The sequence below is a fragment of the Saccopteryx leptura genome, chromosome 5, assembly GCF_036850995.1.
Source record: "Saccopteryx leptura isolate mSacLep1 chromosome 5, mSacLep1_pri_phased_curated, whole genome shotgun sequence".
NCBI classification, from domain to species: domain Eukaryota; kingdom Metazoa; phylum Chordata; class Mammalia; order Chiroptera; family Emballonuridae; genus Saccopteryx; species Saccopteryx leptura.
Window position 1 is genome coordinate 101,453,568 of NC_089507.1, and position 25,205 is coordinate 101,478,772.

General features: G+C 37.6%; 1 protein-coding gene across 3 annotated transcripts in view; it reads right to left on the minus strand.

The window, feature by feature from the left end:
* The window catches only part of LOC136405685 (aldo-keto reductase family 1 member C15-like), a 470,894-nt gene that overhangs the window by 271,008 nt on the left and 174,681 nt on the right, over window positions 1–25,205 (minus strand). For 2 of the 3 annotated variants that reach the window (XM_066385160.1, XM_066385159.1), the window contains exons 6-9: window positions 23,902–24,011; window positions 22,950–23,115; window positions 21,057–21,139; window positions 19,360–19,572 (exon numbers count right to left, since the gene is read on the minus strand). The exons of the other annotated variant lie outside the window; for it this stretch is intronic. In XM_066385160.1, coding sequence (XP_066241257.1) covers window positions 19,530–19,572; window positions 21,057–21,139; window positions 22,950–23,115; window positions 23,902–24,011 — 402 coding nt within the window. In that variant the 3' untranslated portion in view covers window positions 19,360–19,529. Of the gene's footprint in view, window positions 1–19,359; window positions 19,573–21,056; window positions 21,140–22,949; window positions 23,116–23,901; window positions 24,012–25,205 lie in introns of those variants that run through there. 3 annotated transcript variants of the gene reach the window in all.

Sequence of the window (25,205 nt, forward strand, 5' to 3'; positions counted from 1 at the left end):
TTGGTATTGCATTGAATTTATAAATTGCTTTGGGTAATATAGACATTTTAATGATGTTTATTCTTCCTAACCATGAGCATGGCATATGCTTCCACTTGTTTATATCTTTCCTGATTTCTTTTATCAATGTTTTTTAATTTTCCAAGTACAATTCTTTAATCTCCTTTGTTAAATTTATACCTACGTACTTTATTTTTTTGGTTGCAATGGTGAAGGGGATTGCTTCCTTAATTTCTCTTTCTGACAGTTCATTGTTAGTGTATAAAAATGCCTCTGATTTCTGAGTATTAATTTTATAACCTGCCAGCTTGCTGAATTCATTTATCTGGTTCAGTAGTTTTTTGACTGAGAATTTTGGGTTTTCTATATACAATATCATATCATCTGCAAATAATGATAGTTTTACTTTTTCTTTTCCAACTTGGATGCCTTTTATTTCTTTTTCTTGTCTGATTGCTGTGGCTAGGACTTCCAGGACTATGTTGAATAAAAGTGGAGAAGGGGGCAGGCACCCCTGCCTTGTTCCTGATCTTAAGTGGATTGCTTTTAATTTTTGCACTTTGAGTATGATGTTGGCTGTGGGTTTGTCATAGATGGCCTTTATCATGTTGAGGTATGTTCCCTGTATTCCCACTTTGCTGAGAGTTTTCATAATGAATAAGTGCTGGATTAAATGCTTTTTCTGCATCTGTTGAAATTATCATGTGGTTTTTCTCCTTTCTTTTGTTTATGTGATGAATCTCACTGATTTATTTGCAAATATTGTACCAGCCTTGCCTCCCAAGAATAAATCCCACTTATTCATGGTGTATGATTTTTTCATATATTGCTGGATCTGGTTTGCTAATATTTTGTTGAGGATTTTAACATCTATATTCATAAGAGATATTGGCCTATAATTTTCTTTCTTTCTGTTGTCTTTGCCTGGTTTTGAAATCAGAAATATGCTCGCCTCATAAAAGGAGCTAGGAAGCCTTCCTTCCTCTTGAATTTTTTGAAATAGTTTGAGAAGGATAAGGTTAGTTCTTTTTTGAATATTTGGTAGAATTCACTTGTGAAGCCATCAGGCCCAGGACTTTTCTTTTTTGAAAGTTTTTTGATAACTGTTTTGATCTTATTTGTTGTAATTGGTCTCCTTAGGTTTTCTGATTCTTCCAGATTGATTTTTGGAAGATTATATGTTTCAAGGAATTTGTCCATTTCCTCTAGGTTGTCCAGTTTTTTTGCATAGAATTCTTCATAGTATTTTCTTACAATATTTTGTATTTCTTTTATGTCAGTTGTTATTTCTCCACTCTCATTTCTTAATTTTATTTATTTAAGTCCTCTGTCTTTTTTTCTTGGTAAGTCTGTTTAAAGGTTCATAAATCTTGTTTATCTTTTCAAAGAACCAGGTCCTGGTTTCATTGATCCTCTGTATTGTTTCTTTAGCCTCTATGTCATTTATTTCCACTCTGATCTTTATTATTTTCTTTCTTCTACTACATCTGGGTTTTACTTGCTGTTCTTTTTCTAATTCTTTTAGTTGCAGGGTTAAGTTGTTTATTTTAGCTTTTTCTAGCTTCTTAAAGTATGCCTGTAGTGTTATAAACTTCCTCTCAGTACTGCTTTTGCTGTGTCCCATAAATTTTGAATTGTTGTATACTCATTTTCATTCGTTTCTAGGAGTCTTTTAAATTCTTATTTGATCTCTTGTTAACCTATTTGTTATTTAATAACATGTTATTTAGTTTCAAAGTGTTTGAGAATTTTCCAAATTATCTGTTGTGGTTGATTTCTAGTTTCATGCCATTGTGATCAGAGAAAGTATTTGATATAATTTCAATCTTCTTAAATTTGTTGAGACCACTTTTGTGCCCTAACATGTGGTCTATTCTAGAGAATGTACCATGAGAACTTGAAAAGAATGTATATTTTGTGCTTTTGGGTGAAAGGTTTTGAAAATATCTATTAAATCCAGGTGTGATCGAGTGTGTCCTTTAAGTCTGCTGTTTCTTTGTTAATTTTCTTTCTTTAGGATCTATCTTGTGATGTATTGGGGTATTGAAATCCACAACTATTATAGTATTGCTGTTGATCTGACCCTTTAAAATCATCAAAGTCTGTTTTATATATTTAGGTGCTCCTATATTTGGAGTGTAGATATTTATAACGGTTATATCTTCCTGTAGGATTTCTCCCTTTATCATTATGTAATGACCTTCTTTATCTCTTACTATAGCCTTTGTTTTAAGTCCATTTTGTCTGATATAAGTATTGCTACCCCAGTTTTTTTGCATTTCCATTTTCGTGAAATGTTTTTTTTCATCCTTTTATCTTCAGTCTATGTGTATCTTTTGTTTTAAGGTGTGTCTCTTGTAGACAGCATATGTATGAGTCCTGTTTTCTTATCCATGTAGGGACCCTATGTCTTTTGATTGGATCATTTAATCAATTTACATTTAAGGTTATTATTGATAGGTAGTTGTTTATTGCTGTTTTATTCTTTAAAACTGTATTCCTCTTTTGCTATATTCTTTTCCCCCTTTGATCTGTTTAGAACAGGCCCCTTAGCATTTTTTACAGCATTGACTTGGTTATAGTGAATTCCTTGAGGTTTTTTTTTTTTTTTTGTCCAGAAAACTTTTTATTTCTCCTTCAATTTTAAATGATAGCCTTGTTGGATTAAGTAGTCTTGGCTGTAGGCTCTTGTTCTGCAACACTTTGAATATTTCTTGCCATTCCCTTCTGTCCTCAACTGTTTCTGTTGAGAAGTCAGAAGCATCCTTATGAGGGCTCCTTTGTAGGTGCCCTTTTACTGTAGCAGCTTTTAATATTTTATCTTTATCATTTAGCTTTGGTATTTTAATTATGATGTGCCTTGGTGTAGATTTTCTTGAGTTCCTCTTTAATGGAGTTCTCTGTACTTCTTGAACTTGTGAGATGATTTCCAGCCTTAATTTAGGGAAGTTTTCAGCTATGATATGTTTGAACAAAGTCTCTATTTTTTGTTCTTTCTCTTCTTCTTCAGGAACAACTATGATGTGGATGTTATTTCTTTTTACGTTGTCACAGAGCTCTCTTAGAGTTTCCTCAGACTTCTGAGTCTCTTTTTCTTTTTCTGCTCTGCTTCCATGCCTTCATTAATCTTGTCCTCTACCTTGCTGATTTGATTCTCAGCTTCATCCATCCTGCTTTTAATTCCTTCCATTGTGTTCTTTATTTCTGATATTGTATTTGTCATTTTTGACTGATTCTTTTTTATTATTTCAGTGTACTTTTTTATATTTGCTATCTCTTTATTTAGGTGTTCGTAATGACCATCTATTGTTGTTCTAAGATCCTTAGCATCCTAACAATTGCTATGTTAAACTCTGCATCCAGTACTTTGTTTATATCTGACTCATTCAGGTCCTTTTCTGGGAAATTCTCTTGATTCATTTGTGTTGCATTTCCCTGCCTTCCCATTTTGTCTGTGTAAAGATGGTTTTGGCCCCTGGAGTCCATTGGTGTGGCCTCTGTGTTCCCTACGTGTGGTCTGTCTGCAGGCCTGCTACCTCCTCTGCTGCTGCTGCCTAAGGCATTTGCGTCTGGGGGTTGCCGGTGCCAGCCCACTGGGGTTGTTGCTGTGGTTTCTGCCTCTCCTTCATGGGAGGAGCTGTGTTCACGTGCTCAGGTGTAAAAGCCTTGGTAGCCTCGGCTTTTGCGCTGCCTGGTGGGTAAGTTTATGCACCATGCTTGGCCGCAAACCTTGGCCCTGAGAGCAGCAGTGAGCACCTTTGCTCAGTTGTGAGACTCTACCTGTTCTGGGCTTTTGCTCCATCCCCACAGGAGGATCCAGCTCATGTGTCAGACTGCAAGTCCCACCTGTGAGCCAGGTGAGACTGTGTTCCTATGCCCTTGCTTTTGGGGCTTCTGCCCTTCCCCTGCAGGCTGGATTGAAGGCAGCCTTCAGCTGGGCTTGACTTTCACGCATCCCCTCCGCCCCAGCCCGGCAAGACTGAGCTCACACCTGGGCCTCAGTTGTGGCCAGCCAGCTTCTGCCCTTGCCCATGGAACCACACTTCCACATCCCGCCACTTCCCACTCCCCAGGGATCCCTCAGCCATGTGGGTGGGGGTGCTGCAGTTCAGACTCTAACACTTAAAACTACACTCCCAAAAGCCCCCTCCTTCTAAATGATTCTGCTGTAAGTACCGTGGGAGCACTTGTTTGGCTGGTGTCCTTCCTTTGCTGGTATTGCTGTTTCCAGGGGAAATATTCACTTCAGATTTGGGGATTGACTCAGCCCAGGGGTTAGGGTGGCTGTCCCTCAAAGAGTTTCTCCTGGTGCCTCCTAGATTACACTCTCTTCCTGCTGCTCTGGTCCTCTTCTCTCTCCCCATCCCCCAGAGCCCTGGGTGAATGGTTGTGAGACAAGTTTTCTGTGCTGTCCCTTTAAGAAGAATCTTGGGTCTGAGAAATCACTCTCTTTCTCAAAAACAGTCTCCTGATTTGTTTCCAGCTAAATACTGTCCATATGCCTCTTCTAGGCTCTGGGGCTGCAGGCTGGGGCTTTGTTCCTGGGGCTCAGGACCCTCCTCTCTCTGCTAAACTCACTTCCTGCCATGTGAGTCTCTCCAGGCTGCTGTTGGCTCTGGGGAGCTGCGCAGTCCTCTCTGCATTTCCACTTTTCCTACCAGTCTCAGTGTGGCTTCTTCATTGTTCCTTGGTTGAAGATTCCTCTTAGCTTAGTCCAAAATTGGTTTTTCCAGATGATAGTTCTTAAAATTAAGTTGTAATCCATTTTGGTTCTGGGGGTGGAAGTTGGTAAGTCCACCTACTCCATTGCCATCTTGTCCTTTTCCAAGGAAAGTTTTTTTATCTTTATTTTTTTAATTAGGTTTTCAATTTCTTGCTCTCTCTCTTTTTCTTGTACCCCATGATGCAAAAGTTGGTACACCTGAAGTTGTCCCAGAGGCTTTTTAGACTATCCTCATATTTTGGATTCCTTTTTCTTTTTATTTTTCTGACTGGTTGTTTTACACTTTCTTATATTCCAAATCACTAATTTCATTCTCAGTTTCATGTACTCTATTGATGAGTCCCTATAAATTATTCTTCATTTCAATTAGTGTATCCATTCTTTCAGATTGGTTCTATTTTATGATTTCTATGTTCTTTTTAATGCTTATTATTTTTTTGTCAAAGTGCTTGGTAAATTTCTTGAGCATCCTTATGGCTATTGTTTTGAACTCTGATTCTATTAGTTTGCTTGCATCCATTTTGTTTAGTTATTTTTGTGAAGATTTCTTTTGTTCTTTCATTTGGGACATGTTTCTGTGTCTCCACTTTTTGTCTGATTCCCTGTGTTTATTTCTATTTATCAAGTAGAGCTATTATGTTTCCCAGAATTTTAAGGGTGGCCTTGTGCAGTAGATGTCCTGTAGAGCCCAGTGGCACAGTCTCCCCAGTAAATCCCCAGGCTGTCTGCATTTTCCTATTGTAGTTGAGCCTTGATTGTTTTGGGCAGCACTGGGAGGGATTGACCTTTTGACCAATCAGCTGTGCAAACCAGCTGCAGTTACAGTCAAGAAGCTCCTATGCAGGAGTAAGCTGTATGGAGCAGGACTTGCTTCAGTGAGGCTACAATGCTCACAGAGTCCACCTCTTGTATTTGTTGTTTATGAGGGTGATAGGGTTGTACTCCAGCATAATCTAAAGCTCTCCACAGGTGCACTGGCTCTGAGACCTCCCAGAAAGCAGAAGATCAGCCACTTTCTGTGTCCTACCTGGGGCCACCCAGCATAAGCTAGAGTAATGTGCAGATGACTGCTACCTGTGCCCAGAAAAGGCAAAGCTGTGAACCAATATCAGTTACTGCTAGTGTCAGGCCTGGGGTCACTTAGCAAGAGTTAGGGGGTACAAAGAGCCAGGTGCTTCTTATTTGATATATTTTAGAAAAATTCAAACCATGAGCCAAGACAGGCCATTTGTATGGAAAAAAAACTGAAAATGGCTTGTGTGGGCCCTTTAAGGGAAGCTTCCTGGAACTTCATCAGCTCTCCATCTCACTCAGCCACAATCCCCATTATGTTTCTCAGAAGTTATGGGGACTTCTCTTCCTGGCACTGGAAGCCAAGGCTGGGAGGCCTGAGTGAAGCTGGAATTCCTCATTCCTTAGGGAGAATATCCACAGCAGAGATACACATGAACGTGGAACCAACCCGGTCCACATCTCCACTCCTCCTATCTGTCTCAACATGGCTTCTTCTTTAATTCCCTAGTTATAGGACTTCCATTCAGCCAGATTTCCAGTGGTTCTGAATGATGGTTCTTCTGTAGTTTAGTTGTAATTTTGATGGGTTGTGATAGCACATAAGAACTGCATATACCTATGCCACCATCTTGACCAGAAGTTACCTTGTTATCTTGAAATCAATTTTGTCAGGTATAAATAAGGCTAAGCCTACTTTCCTGTAGTTGCCATTTGCTTGTAGAATCATTTTCCAACTTTTTACTTTGAATCTATATTTGGCTTTGCAGCTTAAATGTCTTTCTTGAAGGTAGTTCATGGTTGTAATTTTGGGGTTTTTAATCCAATCTGCTACTCTGTGCCTTTTTATTGATGAATTAAGCTCATTTACATGTAAGGTAATTTTTGATAGGTGAACCATTTTAACTATTGTTTTTTGGTAGCTCTGAGCTTTCACTAGTTTTTTGTGCTTTGTGTTACTGCATGTTGTTTTTGGTGGTATTCTATACTTTTTTACACTGTTTATTCTTTTTTAAATTTATGGGTCTCACTTTTTGATATTTTGTATGTGGTCACCATTAGGTTTATGCAAATAAAGTTTTATATATACAGCAGTTTTTTATTTCTTTCTAATTAATTTTATTTTTATTCTCTTTTTAAAATTCAGACCTTTTACATCCTCCCCTTTTATGTTTTTGTTGTCACAAATTGTCCTTATTTATGCTGTGAGTTTTTTTGTAATCTTACATAGTTTTGTGACCTTTTGTTCTTTGTTGATAGAATAACCATCTTGAGTATTTCCTACAATAGAGGTCTCCTGGTGGTGAATGTCCTCAGCTTCTGTATGTTCACAAAAATCTTTATTTTTTCTTCAAATATAAAAGATAACTTTGCTAGATATAATATTCTTAACTGGTAATTTCTCTCTTTCAGTAGTTTGAATATTTAATTCCACTCTTTTCTAGCATGTAAACTTTCTGCTGAGAATTCCCTTGATAAGCAAAAGGGCTTTTCTTTACTGACTACTTTCTTCTTTTTCTTGTGTGTCCTGAAAATTCTCCCATTGTCATTAAATTTTGGTAGTTTTAATACAATGTGCCTGGAGAAGGCCTTTTTAGATTGAGGTAATTAGATGTTCTGATTGCTTCTTGGATTAAAGCAGTTACTTTTAAATAGTGTGTTACAAGAAGCACACTGGTGTGCCACAATAATTTTCAAAATCTGAGATATATGACTATTTAGTCAAGATCATTGAGCTCTTTTCTTTGAGATTGTCAAGTAAAAAATAACAACAACCAACATAATAGTCATCCACTGTGAATAATCCAAATTATACTTATATTTTTAGATTAACATAATAAAATTTTTGCTGTGCAAGAATTTTAGTAATTAGTTTATCTCTTCCATGATATAAAAATGTTGAAAATCACTAGATTAGAGGGTGTAGCTCTTTCCATATGTGTGTGAAGTTTTTGTCAATCATTTGCTTGAATAAGCTCTCCATTATTTTCTCTCACTCTTCTTCATTTGGTAAGCTTATTATTTTTTATAATTTTTTCTGGTTAAATCTGATTGTTCTTATAAAGTTCTTTCACTTTTTAAAAAAAGTCAAGTCTATCTCTTCTTCCTTCTGCATCATTTCTAGATTTCTCTCTTTAATACTACTAATTATTTCCTCCATCTTGTCAATTCTACTTTCTCTTCTTGCTGGTTTGCTTTTTGCGAATTTAATTGAATTCTTCATCAAAATTTTTATTTGGTCTTTCAGAGTTTTAATATCCTTGTTAAAACACTTATATTTTAATTGATTATTTTTCTGAGTGTGTTAAATGGTCTGTTTGAGTTTTCTCGCATCTTGTTGAGTTTTCTCAGAACTGCAATCTTGAATTCTCTGGCCTTTAAATCACACATTTTCATAGCTTTAACTTTATTATCTGAAAATTTTTAATTTTCTTCCTGAGTTACCTTGTTACCTTGGTTATTCATAGTAGTTGATGAATTCCTGTTTTGTCTGGGTGTTTATGTATGAATGACACTTAGATTGATAAATTCTTCTATTGTTTTCCAGTAGGGGGCACTGTTCACAAGCTTTTTAGCTTTCTTGCATGCTTTACTTTTCATATCTCTTAGGGGTGATGGAAAATTAGATGTGTTCTCAGTGAAGGTGGGTATCTCCTCTATGTCTCTGTCACCTAAGCTTTAGGGGACCAGCCCTACAAGACAGTGTGGTGGCAATAGGTTTTCAAAGTTATGAAATCCCTGTGGTTTTCCCTGCAGCCAGACACTGCCAGAAGTGCAGCTGTGATATGTGAGGGTAGGGGGACTTGGAAGAATCTGGTTGCTTTTTTTGTTGCTCTGCTCTTCCAGTAATGTTTGCTGCAGACCTCTGAGGCATCCTCTGTGTGTCTTTAGCCAACACTGGAATTAGCTGTAGAGTGCACCTGTTGCTCAGGGAAAATGTGTTTCAATAGTACTAGTTCTCTCTTTAACAGTTAAAGTTCTCTTCAACTTAACACACACTGCTACAGCTTTTTTTGGACCTCTTCAGGGAGAGTGAGGGAAAATGACCAGGCAACATGGCTTTGTTTCTCTGTCTGGAATGTCAATTGACAGACAACTGTAGCTGCACCACTGTGCTTCATTACTCACCAGGGCTCTGGACTCACTCAGCTGCAGCTCATACTGCCCACTCCTGCAAGAATGCTCCCTGAATATCTTTGCTCCTACTGGCTAGAAGGAGTGCCAGTGGGAAGTTGATTTCTCCCCTCTATGGGCTGAGCCCTACAGTGAGCTTGGCAGTGTGAACTCCAGGTTTCAGGTTGTGTCTTTGTCTAGTCTCAGCTCTTCTCCCTTCCCACATCCCCAGGTCACTTTCACTTGCCCATCATCAGATGTTTCAATGTGCATATTTCTCAAACATGTTTGTGCATTGATCAAGGAATCCTTTGTGGGAATTATAGATGTTGAAATTGTTAAAATCTCTAGAGGAGATTCCAAATCGATCTCTTATGTTGCCATTCTTCAAATGTCACAAAAGAATCTTGATTAGGGGTTTCCAACATTGGCCATATTCAGAACTGCTTGATGAGCACTTAGAACATAGTGATCTTGTGTTGGCAGATGTGTAAATATCCAGGCTTTGATTCCAATCAGTGCACATAGGAGAAGTGACCATCTGCTTCTCCACCCCTCCCTCTCTCCTTCTCTCCTTCTCTCTCTCTCTCTCTCTCTCTCTCTCTCTCTCTCTCTCCTCCTCCTCCTCCTCCTCCTCTCAAAGCCACTCAGTTTGAGTGAATAAGCCTCAGGTATTGAAGATAGCTATGTGGTCTTCACCTCAGATGCTAAACAAATGACTGTTGCTGAGCAACAGCCCCAGATGGGAAGAACATTGCCCCCTAGTGGGATTGCCAGGTGGATTCCAGTCAGGGCACAAGCAGAAGTCCATCTGTCTGCCTCCCCTCCTTTCACTGAAATTTTTTTAAAAAATAACAAATTTACCTTTGACACCCCAAAGTTCTCTTTACCATGCCACAGTTGCAGAGCTCCAGGGAAAAGCACCCTGGTCTCATCTCTCCAGGCAGAGGAGAACAGAGGCTCCATCTCCACACATGCTGCAGATGGCTTTTCCAGTCTACCTGAATCATTACCAGCTAGAAGCAGCGGTCATTGAGACTTGGGCATGACCTGCAAAGTATAGAATTGTGACAACAATTCCAGTGCCATGCAGACTTTTCCTGGATGTGGACTTTTTCTGGACTCCTCTCCTTGTGATAGCTCCTAACAGACTGAACTGGGGTTGGGTTGCATTCGCAGGGATTTGGAATGGTGTTAGTGCCAACTTGGACTTGATGAACATGTTAAGGACACTACTCTTTTATGGATTCTTGTTGTATTGGCCAAGAGTTTGCTTAATAGCTTTAATCACTGTAAAAAAATATATAGAATACTGGATAAAGAAGATGTGGCACATATACACTATGGTATACTACTCAGCCATAAGAAATGATGACATCAGATCACTTATAACAAAATGGTGGGATCTTGATAACATTATACGGAGTGAAATAAGTAAATCAGAAAAAAACAAGAACTGCATGATTTCATACATTGGTGGGACATAAATATGAGACTAAGAGGCATGGACAAGAGTGTGGTGGTTATGGGGGGGGAGGGAAGGAGGGAGAGGGGAAGGGGAGGGGGAGGGGCACAAAGAAAACTAGATAGAAGGTGACGGAGGACAATCTGACTTTGGGTGATGGATATGCAACATAATTGAATGACAAGATAACTTGGACATGTTTTCTTTGAATATATGTAACTTGATTTATTGATGTCACCCTATTAAAATTAATAAAAATTTATTAATAAAAAATAACAAGAAATAAAAGAACATAGTGATCTGTAAGCTTTACTACAGAGCACATGACTAAGAATCTCTGGTAGGTGTGGTTCACAGCTTTAAATTAAAGGGTCAACATAAATAAAGGCAGAGCAATTATCTTGGTTGTAGAGACATTTGTCTCACATGACATTTGTACAAGGACAGACTGAGAAGTGGAAAACTCAGGAGGCCTCACCCAGTCTAACTGCACAGAAACTTCATTTCTTTTGTATAATGCTTTTCCTTTTTTTTTTTTTTTTTTGAATCCAAATTGACCTCATCCAACAACCTGACAAACACCTCCTTCTCCCTTATATATCTACTCAATCGTCAAACCCTCAGGACAATGAGATTCTGCTAAACATCACATAATATTAAGTGCAAAGCCCTGGGTCTATTTACCATAGAGACAACATTTAAGTCAACTAGAAATAACATCTAAAACTTAGTTGTGTTCTAGTTAAAAAATAAAAGACTCCATCAACCACACCCTTGTACTACCGGAAAGAGCAACTATGTGGCTGACTGATGTCAAAACCAGATGTAATAATTAACTTTCCCCTACCCTAGTACCCACCAGTTAATAGAGAATACAATCTTATCTCCACCATAATTAATGATTTTCTCCATATATAACCCATACTTTAGAAGCCATCTGGGAGACATGTCTCTCTTTGAGCATGAGCATGATGTCATTGACTCCTGACGTGGTGCCATTTCTTTAATTATTACATTTACTTGCCTGAAAATTTTTATTTGCATTTGATTGGGATTTGATTAATGCAGATGAATGAACCCTTTTAGTTCAGTAACACTAGCAGCAAATCTGTTTAAAGAAGAAATGTGAAGAGGATGATAAATTTTTATTTAATTTATTGCATAACCTAATCTAAACAAATAAACTCCCTGAGAAATAAAAGGATAAAAAAAGGAGAGGCTTGCTGACTTCAATTCTTTTTTTTTTCTAAATGTATTAATTTTAGAGAGAGAAGAAAGTAGAGAGAGAAACATCCATTTGCTGTTCTACTTATTCTGTGCATTCACTGGTTGACTTCTATATGTGTTCTGATTTGGGATTGAACCTATAGCCTTGGTGTATTGAGACAATGTTCTAACCAATTGAGGTAGCCTTACCAGGGCTAATTAAAATTCTTGATGAATCAAGAACTTGATGAACAAGGTGTAGTAAAAACCACAGAGTAAGATATGTGATAAATGTCAAATGTGCTAAATTTAAGAATTCATGGCAGAAGCAATTATAAGTAGTAACATAACACCCAGAGTGACCCTTTAAAACAGATCAGTTCAGCATGACCAGTGGTGGCACAGAGGATAAAACATCAATCTGTAATGCTGAGGTCAGCAGTTTGAAACCTCGGGCTTCCCAATCAAGACACATACGAGAAGTAACTACTATGAGGTAATGGTTCCCACTCTCCCCCCCCCCATTTCTTTCTCTATCCTTTCTCAAAAATCAGTAAATAAAATATTTTTAAAAAAATAGATCAGCTCACACAACTACTCTGCTTAGTAATGGTAATATCATTCTTCATTTCTCTCAGAATAAAAGCTTTCTCAAACCAACATGATAGAGTCCCTTCATTGATTATTCAGACCCTATCTTCTACTCTACCTCTCTTGCCCCCTAAACTCTACCCACATTGGCCTAATTGCTGTCACATAAGTATTATGGGAACACTTACTTCTCTTTTTTTATTTTTTAAAATAATTTTACAGAGAGAGTGGGGTAGAGCAAGAAGTAAAAATTTATAGTTGCCTCGTTTTAATTGTTCATTGATTTCTCATCATATGTGCTTTGAAACCTAGGGTTTTGAACCAGCAGCCTCAGGCTCCTGGTTGACACTTTATACACTGCACCACCACAGACCAGGCAGGAACACTTACTTCTTGCCTTAGCCTATCTGTTCTATGTCCATGAATACTCCTACATATCTGCATAGCTCATTCTCTTGCCTAAATTTTTGCCCAAGAGTCATTTTCACAATAAAATTATTTCATACTATCTCATAATAGCACCTAACACTCCCACCCTCAGCATTACTCATTAACCTCCTCTGCTTCATTTTCTGCACATCACTGTCAAGAATTATGAAAAACATAAGATTCTGACCTGACTCACAAGCTAATAAATGAGCGAGCATGATTTCATAGTGCTGATAGAAGAAGGCAGTTTATTACAATAGCTGTAGCCAAGTACATTTTTTTCCAGCTCTGTTGAGATATACAGTAGTTGACATATAACACTGTGTGAGTTTAGAGTATATGGGATGGTTTGTTGTATGCATACAGTGGAATTATTTCCCACAATAAGGTAAGCTGGGCTAGTTCCTTGAGCCCCCATTTCTACAGAGGTGAAGTGAAGGGGCCCTGAAGATAACTGAAGAGGCAGTGGGTTGAGTTACAGGAGAAAGCCTGGGTCTAGGGAACCTGGATCCATGAGAATGAGCATTAAGCACACTACCCTTTCTCCAGCAGGCAGTACTTTCTTCGTATTACTGAACAGTGCCTACCTTTCTCTGAAGGGAGCCACTTGGTCTCTAATCCGAGGCTATATACTTCTTGAAAAAAAAATAGTGTCTCTGCTTATCAAGTGTGTAAAACCCTGAGAGCCTATGCAGACTTATCTCCAATGGGCACTCCTCAGTTCTAACAGCCAAACACTTTCTGTCTCCTTCATAGTCTTCCTTCACTAGATGGTAAATTCAAAACATTTCTTTTTTTTTTTTTTTTCTTTTATATAATTTTATTTTTTTTAATGGGGTGACATCAATAAATCAGGATACATATATTCAAAGATAACAAGTCCAGGTTATCTTGTCGTTCAATTATGTTGCATACCCACCACCCAAAGTCAGATTGTCCTCTGTCACCTTCTATCTTGTTTTCTTTGTGCCCCTCCCCACCCCCTATCCCTCTCCCATTCCCCCCTCCCCCCCCCGTAACCACCACACTCTTGTAAATGTCTCTTAGTTTCACTATTATGTCCCACCTACGTATGGAATAATACAGTTCCTGTTTTTTTCTGATTTACTTATTTCGCTTCATATCATGTTATCAAGATCCCACCATTTTGCTGTAAATGTTCCAATGTCATCATTTCTTATGGCTGAGTAGTATTCCATAGTGTATATGTGCCACATCTTCTTTATCCAGTCATCTATTGATGGGCTTTTTGGTTGTTTCCATGTCCTGGCCACTGTGAACAATGCTGCAATAAACATGGGGCTGCATGTGTCTTTATGTATCAATGTTTCTGAGTTTTTGGGATATATACCCAGTAGAGGGATTGCTGGGTCATAAGGTAGTTCTATTTTCAGTTTTTTGAGGAACCACCATACTTTCTTCCATAATGGTTGTACTACTTTACATTCCCACCAACAGTGTATGAGGGTTCCTTTTTCTCCACAGCCTCTCCAACATTTGCTGTTACCTGACTTGCTAATAACAGCTAATCGAACAGGTGTGAGGTGGTATCTCATTGCCGTTTTGATTTGCATTTCTCTAATAGCTAAAGAAGATGAGCATCTTTTCATATATCTGTTGGCCATTTGTATTTCTTCCTGGGAGAAGTGTCTATTCATATCCTCTTCCCATTTTTTTATTGGATTGTTTCTTTGTTTGTTGTTGAGTTTTATGAGTTCTTTGTATATTTTGGATATTAGGCCCTTATCTGAGCTGTCGTTTGAAAAAATCATTTCCCATTTAGTTGGCTTTCTGTTTATTTTGTTATCAGTTTCTCTTGCTGAGCAAAAACTTCTTAGTCTGATGTAGTCCCATTCATTAATTTTTGCCTTCACTTCTCTTGCCATTGGAGTCAAATTCATAAAATGCTCTTTAAAACCCAGGTCCCTGAGTTGAGTACCTATGTCTTCTTCTATGTACTTAATTGTTTCAGGTCTTATGTTTAGATCTTTGATCCATTTTGAGTTAATTTTTGTACAGGGGGAGAGACTGTAGTCCAGTTTCATTCTTTTGCATGTGGCTTTCCAGTTTTCCCAGCACCATTTATTGAAGAGGCTTTCTTTTCTCCATTGTGTGTTGTTGGCCCCTTTATCAAAAATTATTTGACTATATATATGTGGTTTTATTTCTGGACTTTCTATTCTGTTCCATTGGTCTGAGTGTCTATTTTTCTGCCAATACCATGCTGTTTTGATTGTCGTGGCCCTATAATAGAGTTTGAAGTCAGGTATTGAAATGACCCCAGCTTCATTCTTTTTCTTTAGGATTGCTTTGGCTATTCGGGGTTTTTTATAGTTCCATATAAATCTGATGATTTTTTGCTCTATTTCTTTAAAAAATGTCATTGGAAGTTTGATGGGAATTGCATTAAATTTGTATATTGCTTTGGGTAATATAGCCATCTTGATTATATTTATTCTTCCTAGCCAAGAACAAGGTATATTCTTCCATCTCATTATATCTTCTTCGATTTCCCTTAACAATGGTTTATAGTTTTCATTATATAAGTCCTTTACATTCTTTGTTATGTTTATTCCTAAGTATTTTATTTTTTTTTGTTGCAATCGTGAAGGGGATTGTTCTTTTGAGTTCCTTCTCAGTTGTTTCATTGTTGGCATATAGAAAGGCTATTGACTTCTGTATGTTAATTTTGTATCCTGCGACCTTACTGTATTGGCTTATTGTTTCTAGTAGTCTTTTTGTGGATTCTTTGGGGTTTTCGATGTATAGGATCATATCATCTGCAAAAAGTGATACCTTTACTTCTTCTTTTCCGATATGGATGCGTTTTATTTCTTTGTCTTGTCTGATTGCTCTGGCTAGAACCTCTAGTACCACATTAAATAAGAGTGGAGAGAGTGGACAACCCTGTCTTGTTCCTGATTTAAGGGGGAAAGCCTTCAGTATAGTGCCATTTAATATGATGTTAGCTGATGGTTTATCATATATGGCCTTTATCATGTTGAGATATTTTCCTTCTATACCCATTTTGTTGAGAGTCTTAAACATAAAATTGTGTTGTATTTTATCGAAAGCCTTTTCTGCGTCTATTGATAAGATCATGTGGTTTTTGTTCTTTGTTTTGTTGATATGGTGTATTACGTTAACCGTTTTACGTATGTTGAACCATCCTTGAGATTCTGGGATGAATCCCACTTGATCATGATGTATTATTTTTTTAATATGTTGTTGTATTCGATTTGCTAGTATTTTGTTTAGTATTTTAGCATCTGTATTCATTAGAGATATTGGTCTGTAGTTTTCTTTTTTTGTGCCATCCTTGCCTGGTTTTGGTATGAGGGTTATGTTGGCTTCGTAAAATGTGTTTGGAAGTATTGCTTCTTCTTCAATTTTTTGGAAGACTTTCAGTAGAATAGGAACCAAGTCTTCTTTGAATGTTTGATAAAATTCGCTGGTATAGCCGTCAGGGCCTGGACTTTTATTTTTGGGGAGGTTTTTAATGGTTTTTTTCTATTTCTTCTCTACTGATAGGTCTGTTTAGGCTTTCTGCTTCTTCTTGACTCAGTCTAGGAAGGTTGTATTTTTCTAGGAATTTATCCATTTCTTCTAGGTTGTTGAATTTAGTGGCATAAAGTTTTTCATAGTATTCTACAATAATTCTTTGTATATCTACAGTGTCCGTGGTGATTTCTCCTCTTTCATTTTGGATTTTGTTTATATGAGTTCTTTCTCTTTTTTCCTTGGTAAGTCTTGCCAAGGGTTTGTCAATTTTGTTGATCTTTTCAAAAAACCAGCTCCTTGTTCTATTAATTTTTTCTATAGTTTTTCTGTTCTCTAATTCATTTATTTCTGCTCTGATTTTTATTATCTCCTTTCTTCGGCTGGTTTTGGGTTGTCTTTGTTCTTCTTTTTCTAGTTCCTTAAGGTGGGAAGTTAAGTGGTTCACTTGGGCTCTCTCTTGTTTGTTCATATATGCCTGAAGTGATATGAACTTCCCTCTTATCACTGCTTTTGCTGATATGTCGTATTGTCATTTTCATTAGTCTGTATATATCTTTTGATCTCTGCACTTATTTCTTCTTTGACCCATTCATTTTTTAAAAGTATGTTGTTTAGTTTCCACATTTTTGTGGGATTTTTTTCCTCTTTTTTGCAGTTGAATTCTAGTTTCAAGGCTTTATGATCAGAAAATATGCTTGGTACAACTTCAATTTTTCTGAATTTGCTGATGTTGTTTTTGTGGCCCAACATATGGTCAATTCTTGAGAATGATCCATGTACACTGGAGAAAAATGTATACTCAGTCACTTTGGGATGAAATGTCCTGTAGATGTCTATCATATCCAGGTGCTCTAGTGTTTTGTTTAAGGCCACTATGTCTTTGTTGATTCTCTGTTTGGATGACCGATCTAGAGCCGTCAGCGGTGTATTGAGGTCTCCAAGTATGATTTTGTTTTTGTCAGTTTTTGTTTTAAGATCAATAAGTAGCTGTCTTATATATTTTGGTGCTCCTTGGTTTGGTGCATATATCTTAAGAATTGTTATGTCTTCTTGATTCAGTGTCCCCTTAGCCATTATGAAATGGCCATTTTTGTCTCTGAGTACTTTTCCTGTCTTGTAGTCAGCATTATCCGATATGAGTATTGCTACACCTGCTTTTTTTTGGATGTTATTTGCTTGGAGTATTGTTTTCCAGCCTTTCACTTTGAATTTGTTTTTATCCTTGTTACTTAGATGAGTTTCCTGTAGGCAGCATACAGTTGGATTTTCTTTTTTAATCCATTCTGCTACTCTGTGCCTTTTTATTGGTGAGTTTAATCCATTTACATTTAGTGTAATTATTGATACTTGTGGGTTCCCTATTGCCATTTTATATCTTGCTTTCTGTTAGTTTTCTGTCTTGTTTGATCCTTCTCTTTTGTTTTTCTATCTTTTGTTTTTATTTGGTTGTATTCCATACATCTTTCCACTGTTGCTATCTTTTTTATCTCATGTGCTTCTGTGGTGGTTTTTTCAATGGTGGTTACCTTTGAATAATGAAAAGGGTCCCTACCCTGTTCATTGTAGCAAACTATTTTATGAGTACTTTTGCACTCCATCGTCCTTTGCTACTGTTAATCTCCATCTTCTCCCCCTCTTTCTTTTTGTTGTTGTCACAGTTTAAATTTGCTTTTATTGTGTTCTTCTTGGAGCTTTTACTTGTGGCTCTGTTTTTTTTTTGTTCTTTGTATCTGATTGGAGAACCCCCTTTAGTAATTCCTGGAGTGGGGGTTTTCTGATGATAAATTCCCTCATCTTTTCTTTATCTGTGAATGTTTTTATTTCTCCTTCATATTTGAAGGATAGCTTTGATGGGTATAGTATTCTTGGCTGAAAGTTCCTCTCTTTCAGGACTTTAAATATTGGGGTCCATTCTCTTCTAGCTTGTAGAGTTTCTGCTGAGAAATCTGATGATAATCTAATGGGCCTTCCTTTATATGTTGTATTCTTCTTTTCCCTGGCTGCCTTGAGAATTTTTTCTTTGCTGTTGGTTTGTGTCAATTTCATTATGATATGCCTTGGAGTAGGTTTGTTGGGGTTAAGAAAACTTGGAGTTCTGTTTGCTTCTTGAACTTGAGGCTCTAGTTCTTTCCACAGGCTTTGGAAGTTCTCATCTATTATTTGTTTGAGTATGTTCTCCATTCCATTTTCTCTCTCTTCTCCCTCTGATATACCTATTATTCTTATGTTATTCTTTTTGATGGAGTCAGATAATTCTTGTAGGGCTATCTCATTTTTTTTAATTTTTGAGTCTCTTTCTTCTTCTCTCTGTTGTGCCTCAAGTTGCTTGTCTTCTATTTCACTAATCCTCTCTTCTATCTGACCTGTTCTATTAGCTAAGCTTGTTACTTCGTTTTTCAGCTCGTGAATTGAGTTTTTCATCTCTGTTTGATTTGTTTTTATAGTTTCAATTTCCTTGGACATATATTCTTTGTGTTCATTGAGTTGTTTTCTGAGCTCCCTAAATTGCCTTTCTGTGTTTTCTTGTATATCTCGGAGGATTTTTAGGATTTCTATCTTGAATTCTCTGTCATTTAGCTCCAAGGTTTCCAATATATTAAATTTTTTCTCCATAGATTTTTCCTCATCTAGCTGTGTTACCTCTCTTTCTTTTGTATCCATGATATTCTATTTTCTCTTCCTTAATGGCATCTTTGGGTGTATTGCGAAGAATCTGGAAGCTCCAAGTATAGGTTTTTCTGTTTCTGGTTGAAGATCTTGTTGAGTTTTGGGGGAGATTTATCGGTATCGCTTCCTACCCCGCCATTACTCTGACGTCATCTCCCAAAACATTTCTTATTCGAATTTAATTCTTCCTATTTTACTTATTGATAAAACAATGTCTGGTACATAAAGAAATTTCATTGAAGATATGTTGAATGAATAAATAAATAAATGGCAAAATGTGCAAGATCTAATCACAATGTCAGAATGTAGGCGGATAATTATTAAAGTGAATAAATTAATAAGATGCACTGCTTTACAACAGTAAAATATACTACTGAAATTTTAAAACAATATTTCATTGTTTGGAAAATATTTCAGCTAAGTATTAAAAAATATATAGAACAAATAGGTTAAAGATTATTTCAATGTTGTAAATAAAGACACACAAACACAATTTGTATAGAAAAATCATAAAGGAAAATGCTCCCAAAGTTTCAGAATGTTTAAATAGACTAAGTATACATTATATTTATTCTCTTTCCTTTACTTTTTATTATCCGAATTTTCTGTAATTTGTATGTATTATACATTTTAATTATCAGGAAAGCAACCATCTTTATTTGTAAGTATTTATTAAAACATTTAAAAAATATTTCCAAAGAAAAAGGGCAAGGTGCCTGGAACTACAGAACTGCTTTTAATCACTTCCACCAAGTGCAGGAATCCTCTCCACACCCTTAGAAGCAAGAGATGCTGGTGGGACTCATAGCGGATAGCTGACGGTCAATATTCTTCAGAAAATGGGTAATAAGGGTGATCAGCAGCACTGAAAAAGAAAGAGAGATATTCATTTGCTATCTCAGTCCCAGGCTGTCAAAGGACTGTGGATGCAGTCAGAATGGGCCAAAAACTCTTCAGGTTCCAACCACACCCTTCCTTCCACCTCAACACGCAGACATGCAGCTCCTGGTGTATGTGCCCGATTCCCACATTCGCGTGCAGTAGATCACAGTTAGCCACAGGATGTAAGTGCTACAGCTAAAAGGTGGTGGTTATTTTGGCCCATGTGTCACTTTTGTCCCTGGATCATCAGAATGCTAATAGTAAAGATTCTGCTGCTCTTTTCAACAAATTCATTTAATAACTCAGGCTCCCTCCATTAAAGAACTTCTACTCTCTTGAGGAGATGAGATGTATGCTACATGACCATACCTGCCAAATGTAATTACTGCTTTCAGAAATTAAGTTGGAATAAGGGGCTGGAGTCACTAGGGTCAATTAATTTCACGATCCACTTATACTTCAGTTTGGTCAAATTATGTAATTGAAGAAATGGAGTTACTGATAAGGATAAAATGCCAGTGGAGAGATACATTTGGAAGACAGGGACGGTGACTTGGAAAAGGAATGTGCAGTTAAGGAAAAATGCCACTGGCCCCTCCAGGAGGAGGTGGAAGCGGGTCCACATTATGACTTTACAACACTTACCTTCATGGCCCCTCCTCCATAAAAAATATTGACGTTACATTTTACAACTGTGTTAAGACACAAATGAATAGAGTTCAGGCTGGATTCATTATTACATGGTCATTATCAATATAACCATGATTTTTTTCCTGAAATGTTAAAAAGGGGAAAATGTCCTAAGGGCTGGTCCTAAGCAACACTGAATTGCAAGGAACTGTTTTCAAGGACAAGAACAAAGCAGTTATTATGAGTAGTGGTCTGATCACCACTAGACTGAAAATTAAAAACACTGTTTAGAATTAACTTCAATTCCTTCCTTCTCTGGATGTAATTATTGTTCCGCTTCTCTTCCTCATAAACACCTATTGCCTTTGTCTCCCATTCCAAATGTTACTTGGGCTTCTGCCTATATTACTGATTCCCAAATAGCTACTCTTATTGATCTCAATAGATGATTGTTGCTTTTTACTTTGAATGGGCATTTATTTTTTATTAGCACCTCAGAAAGTACAGTGGGCCATAGGAACAGTGCCTTCTGTGTCAAGTGGGTAAGTCACAGCTGGGTGAAGGCATAGCAGGCACAGAATTGAGAGCATAATAGCTAGGAATTCATCATGGCAAAAACTTTGGCCCTTTACCTATAGTCTCTCCTGGGCCCCATTCACACATCTGTTGGGTAAGAAACTGATCCTAGAATAAACTTCTTTTCTCATGTCTCCAGAAAGCTCTTGTTTTTCTACACCAGAAATAAGCCCTGTTTCCTTGATTTGAAAAATCCAAGTACCCCTGCTAATCTGCCTGCTACAGAAAATAGTCAGGGAAAACAACCTAAAAATCACTTACAATTCAAGTTTAAAATATCGGTAATTTTTGTTGAGGCCGTCAATGGCTTTCATGTCTTCTGGAGTCAATTCAAAGTCAAAAACCTGAAATGAAAGAGTCACATTCCACTTTCTGGCTGGACAGAGACAGGAGGGCACGGGGGAAGCGTCCCTGTCATCACTTCCGGGTGTACCGGCCCGGCCCGAGAACTCTCCTCCTGGGTTCTCCACTCCTCCTTTCCCATTCCCTCTCCTTCTCGGCTCCACTTCACAAAGGAAGGACGTTTATAATACATTCATCCAAAATCTTTCTAGGTTAATTGTTTGCAACAAATAAAAAAAAAAAAGAAACTCTTTAAAAAAAAAAACAAAGAGATAGTTGAACAATCCAGACAAAATACCTGCTGACTGTTGCAAACTTTACTCTGGTTTCCCCCTCACCCACACACCTCCTAAAATTTGATGTGGCCTGGAACATAAGAAAGTTTGGAAGGAGAGCAACCCCTGTGAAGGCCTCTCCAAGAAGCTGTTGACCTCTAGAAAAGCATTCGCTCATCAACTATTCAACCACATGCCTGCTCACTCCCTCCTTATCATGTTTACTCCACTATGAAAAAATCTTTCTGATTCATCTATGAGATACTTATAGATTCAACATTCAGGAAGTTCTCCCTTTTGAATAAAGTCTCTCTTACTTAAGTCCAGATTAATTTTTATTTCATGATACAAATTTACTCTCTTCTAATAAAAAGTTAATTAGTAGCAAAGCAGACTTACCTTTGATAAAAAATATTAAAGAGGGAGCACATTACCTCATCCAGGAAAGAATTTCACAGAAAATTCAGTGCCTCTATCTATCTAGATCTATCTAATTATCTATCTATCATCTATTGCTCCATCTTTTATTCATCTTGAAAATATATTCCAGAAGTAACTCGGTTGTCATGCAGATATATGTTAATGTGTTGAATTGAAGTAAAAATAATAATAATAATAATAATAAATTACAATAAAATGGGATTTTTTCTGATTGGTTTAACAATGAGATTTGGATTTGACTATTAGATAGTTCCATAAATTGAATGAATGAAACCTAAAGCTTCAAGATTTTGGAGTAAACACATGATATATAATGTGCTTTAAATGTTATTTCTTGCAAATATTATACTCATGATGAAACTGTTAGCTGTTATTTCAAAATGGGATAGAGTTCACATAGTTTCTCATGAGGTTCACAACAAAATAATTGAAGATCACTGATTGATCTAAAAACTAGAAGATACATAAGGAAGAATTTAGGGGAAATTTTTATTCCTTCATTTGTCAGTTAATAAACTTATATGTAGCTTCCAACCTGCCAGGAGTTTGCTAGGGAAAAGATGCTAAAAGATGACCCAGAGGGAGTCATGGCATTTAGGATCTCACTATCTAGAGAACACACTGACATAGAAACAAGTTTAGTTTAACAAGGAGAAAACTCCCTAACACAGCCATGCCAAGTACAATGGTGAACCACAACTCTGCTGGGGTCCCAGTGGTTCAACAAAGCAGCTAATCCTATTCAAGTTTGATACTGAAATACAAATAAAGGTTCATTATGTAGAGAAGATGAAAGAAAGGAACCAGGGTTTTAAAAGTTCTTTACTGCATGTTAAGATGCCTAAAATTAATAAAACAACAGAGATAAAATATACTCAGTGTCACACAACCAGGAAGCAGCAAATCCAGGCTTAGGGGCCATAAAACCTAGGACTGTAAGGCCAGTGCTCTCTCTCCCATTCTTTCAAGCTGCCCCCACAGCACAGGGGGAAATGCATGGGAATAAATGAACATGGGGACATGCTGGAAGGTGAGAGACATGGCCCCCAGTACAGCACCCACTCCTCAATCTGGGGAGACGTTATCTAGTCTGTACCTGGAAGTTCTCTTTGATTCTCTTCTCATTGAAACTCTTGGCCAGAACCACCACTCCCCGCTGCACTTGGTAGCGCAGGGCCACCTGACCTGCACTTCTATTGTGTTTCTTGGCAATGGCATTCAAGGTTGGGTCCTCCAAGAGAACAGGGCTAGCCTTGTCCACCCTGCAAACAAAACAAGAAAATGGAGATTTGAAGGATGTAGAACTAGAACTCGAGTGAGTGCTGTCCGTCTGTCCTGTATTTTCCAGATAATTGAAGAAAAATATTTGTTATACAATATATCCATTTGTCAACATGTACACCTAAGATTTATGCATAACAAGTTGTATAAATTCTATCATAAAATCACTTTTAAAAATATTTTTGGGTGGGATTTGAAGTTGATGGATGCATGTGTGAAACAAGAATGAAAGATCATCGATGACTGGAAGTTCAGTGAGAGCACTTGCTACACTATTGTGTTTGCTTTATTTATGTTGGAAGTTTTCCATAATAAAAAGTAAGAGCTTGCCTGATGTTGGTGGCACAGTGGATGGAGCATAGACTTGGGACACTGAGGTCCCAGGTTGGGAACCCTCAAATCGCCAGCTTGAGCATAGGCTCACAGGATTGAGCATGAGATCATCGACCTGATCCCATGGTCTCTGGTTTGAGCCCAAAGACCAGTAGCTTGAGCCCAGCCCAAGGTAGTTGAATTGAGCAACAGGTCACTGGTTTGGCTGGAGCCACCCCACTCACACCCACCCCTGTTGAGGAATATGTGAGAGGCAATCAATAAACAACCAAAGTGATGCAACCATGAGATGATGCTTCTCATTGCTTTCCCTTCCTGTCTGTGTCTCTGTCTCTCTCTCAAGCACACACTTAAAAAAATGTAAAACCTAATTTAAAAAATTTTTTTCATCACCAATAGAGATGCTGACATAGGTTAACTCATATTCTCCTTACCAGTTTGGGTCTCTTTGGGTCCCCAGGGCACTGTAGGCAACAAGAACAATGTCCTTCGACTTGCAGAATTCCAGGAGTTTGCTCTGGTTGAGGTATGGGTGACATTCCACCTGTGAATTGCCGAGACAAGGAAGTATCAGAATACATGAGCCCCATGTAAATTTGAAAAGCCTTTGAAGGGATACCCAACATATGCACCATATTTTCCAGATTGTTCATTTTTTTATGAGCCTTCTGAAATATCTTCAAATGCTATTGGTCTTCAGAAATGATAAAACAATTTTCTTGTTTTTTTGGTTTTTTTTTTTTTGTATTTTTCTGAAGCTGGAAACGGGGAGAGACAGTCAGACAGACTCCTGCATGCGCCCGACCGGGATCCACCCGGCACGCCCACCAGGGGCGATGCTCTGCCCACCAGGGGGCCATGCTCTGCCCCTCCGGGGCGTAGCTCTGCCATGACCAGAGCCACTCTAGCACCTGGAGCAGAGGCCAAGGAGCCATCCCCAGCGCCCGGGCCATCTTTGCTCCAATGGAGCCTTGGCTGTGGGAGGGGAAGAGAGAAACAGAGAGGAAGGAGGGGGGGTGGAGAAGCAAATGGGCGCTTCTCCTATGTGCCCTGGCCGGGAATCGAACCCTGGTCCCCCGCACGCCAGGCCGACGCTCTACCGCTGAGCCAACCAGCCAGGGCCATTGTTATTTTTTTGTTAGTGTTTAAAATAACTAAAAAATGTTATGCACATGTTGTGACCTGTATATGTGGTTTTCTACATTAAAAAAAAAAAAACTTCTTAGAAAAATGGCTGATTTCAAGACTAGGTAAAAAAAAACACCTAGAAATTGAGCCAAACATTTTACATTTTAGAAAACTAAGAAGACAAGACGACACTGAGGAATGTGATCTGAAGAGGAATCATATCATTGGTGATAATTCATCTCATTAAAAGAAAGTAACTACATTTGTGGAAATTCATGAATTCACAATTACATATAAGTGATCCTCTAGTCTTTAGATGTAACCTCCAATTTACAAGAAAAACAAAAGACAGTAATGTGTTCAGTTGTATCCCAGGAATCAATCAGCAAAGCCAAATGTGAGGAAATGGTTAAAGAAAAAAAGTCTAGTTTCTCTCCCAAATGAATTTAGAGAGAGAGGAGGAGGAAGGAGTAAGAAATATATTTTAACATATTATGAGTTATTTTCTACAAATAGATTCTTAAAAGTAAATAACTAAGATTAAGAGTATAAACATTTGAATGGTTTCTTGCATAATTTTCAAACAGTTTTACAAAAGGGATATACAACT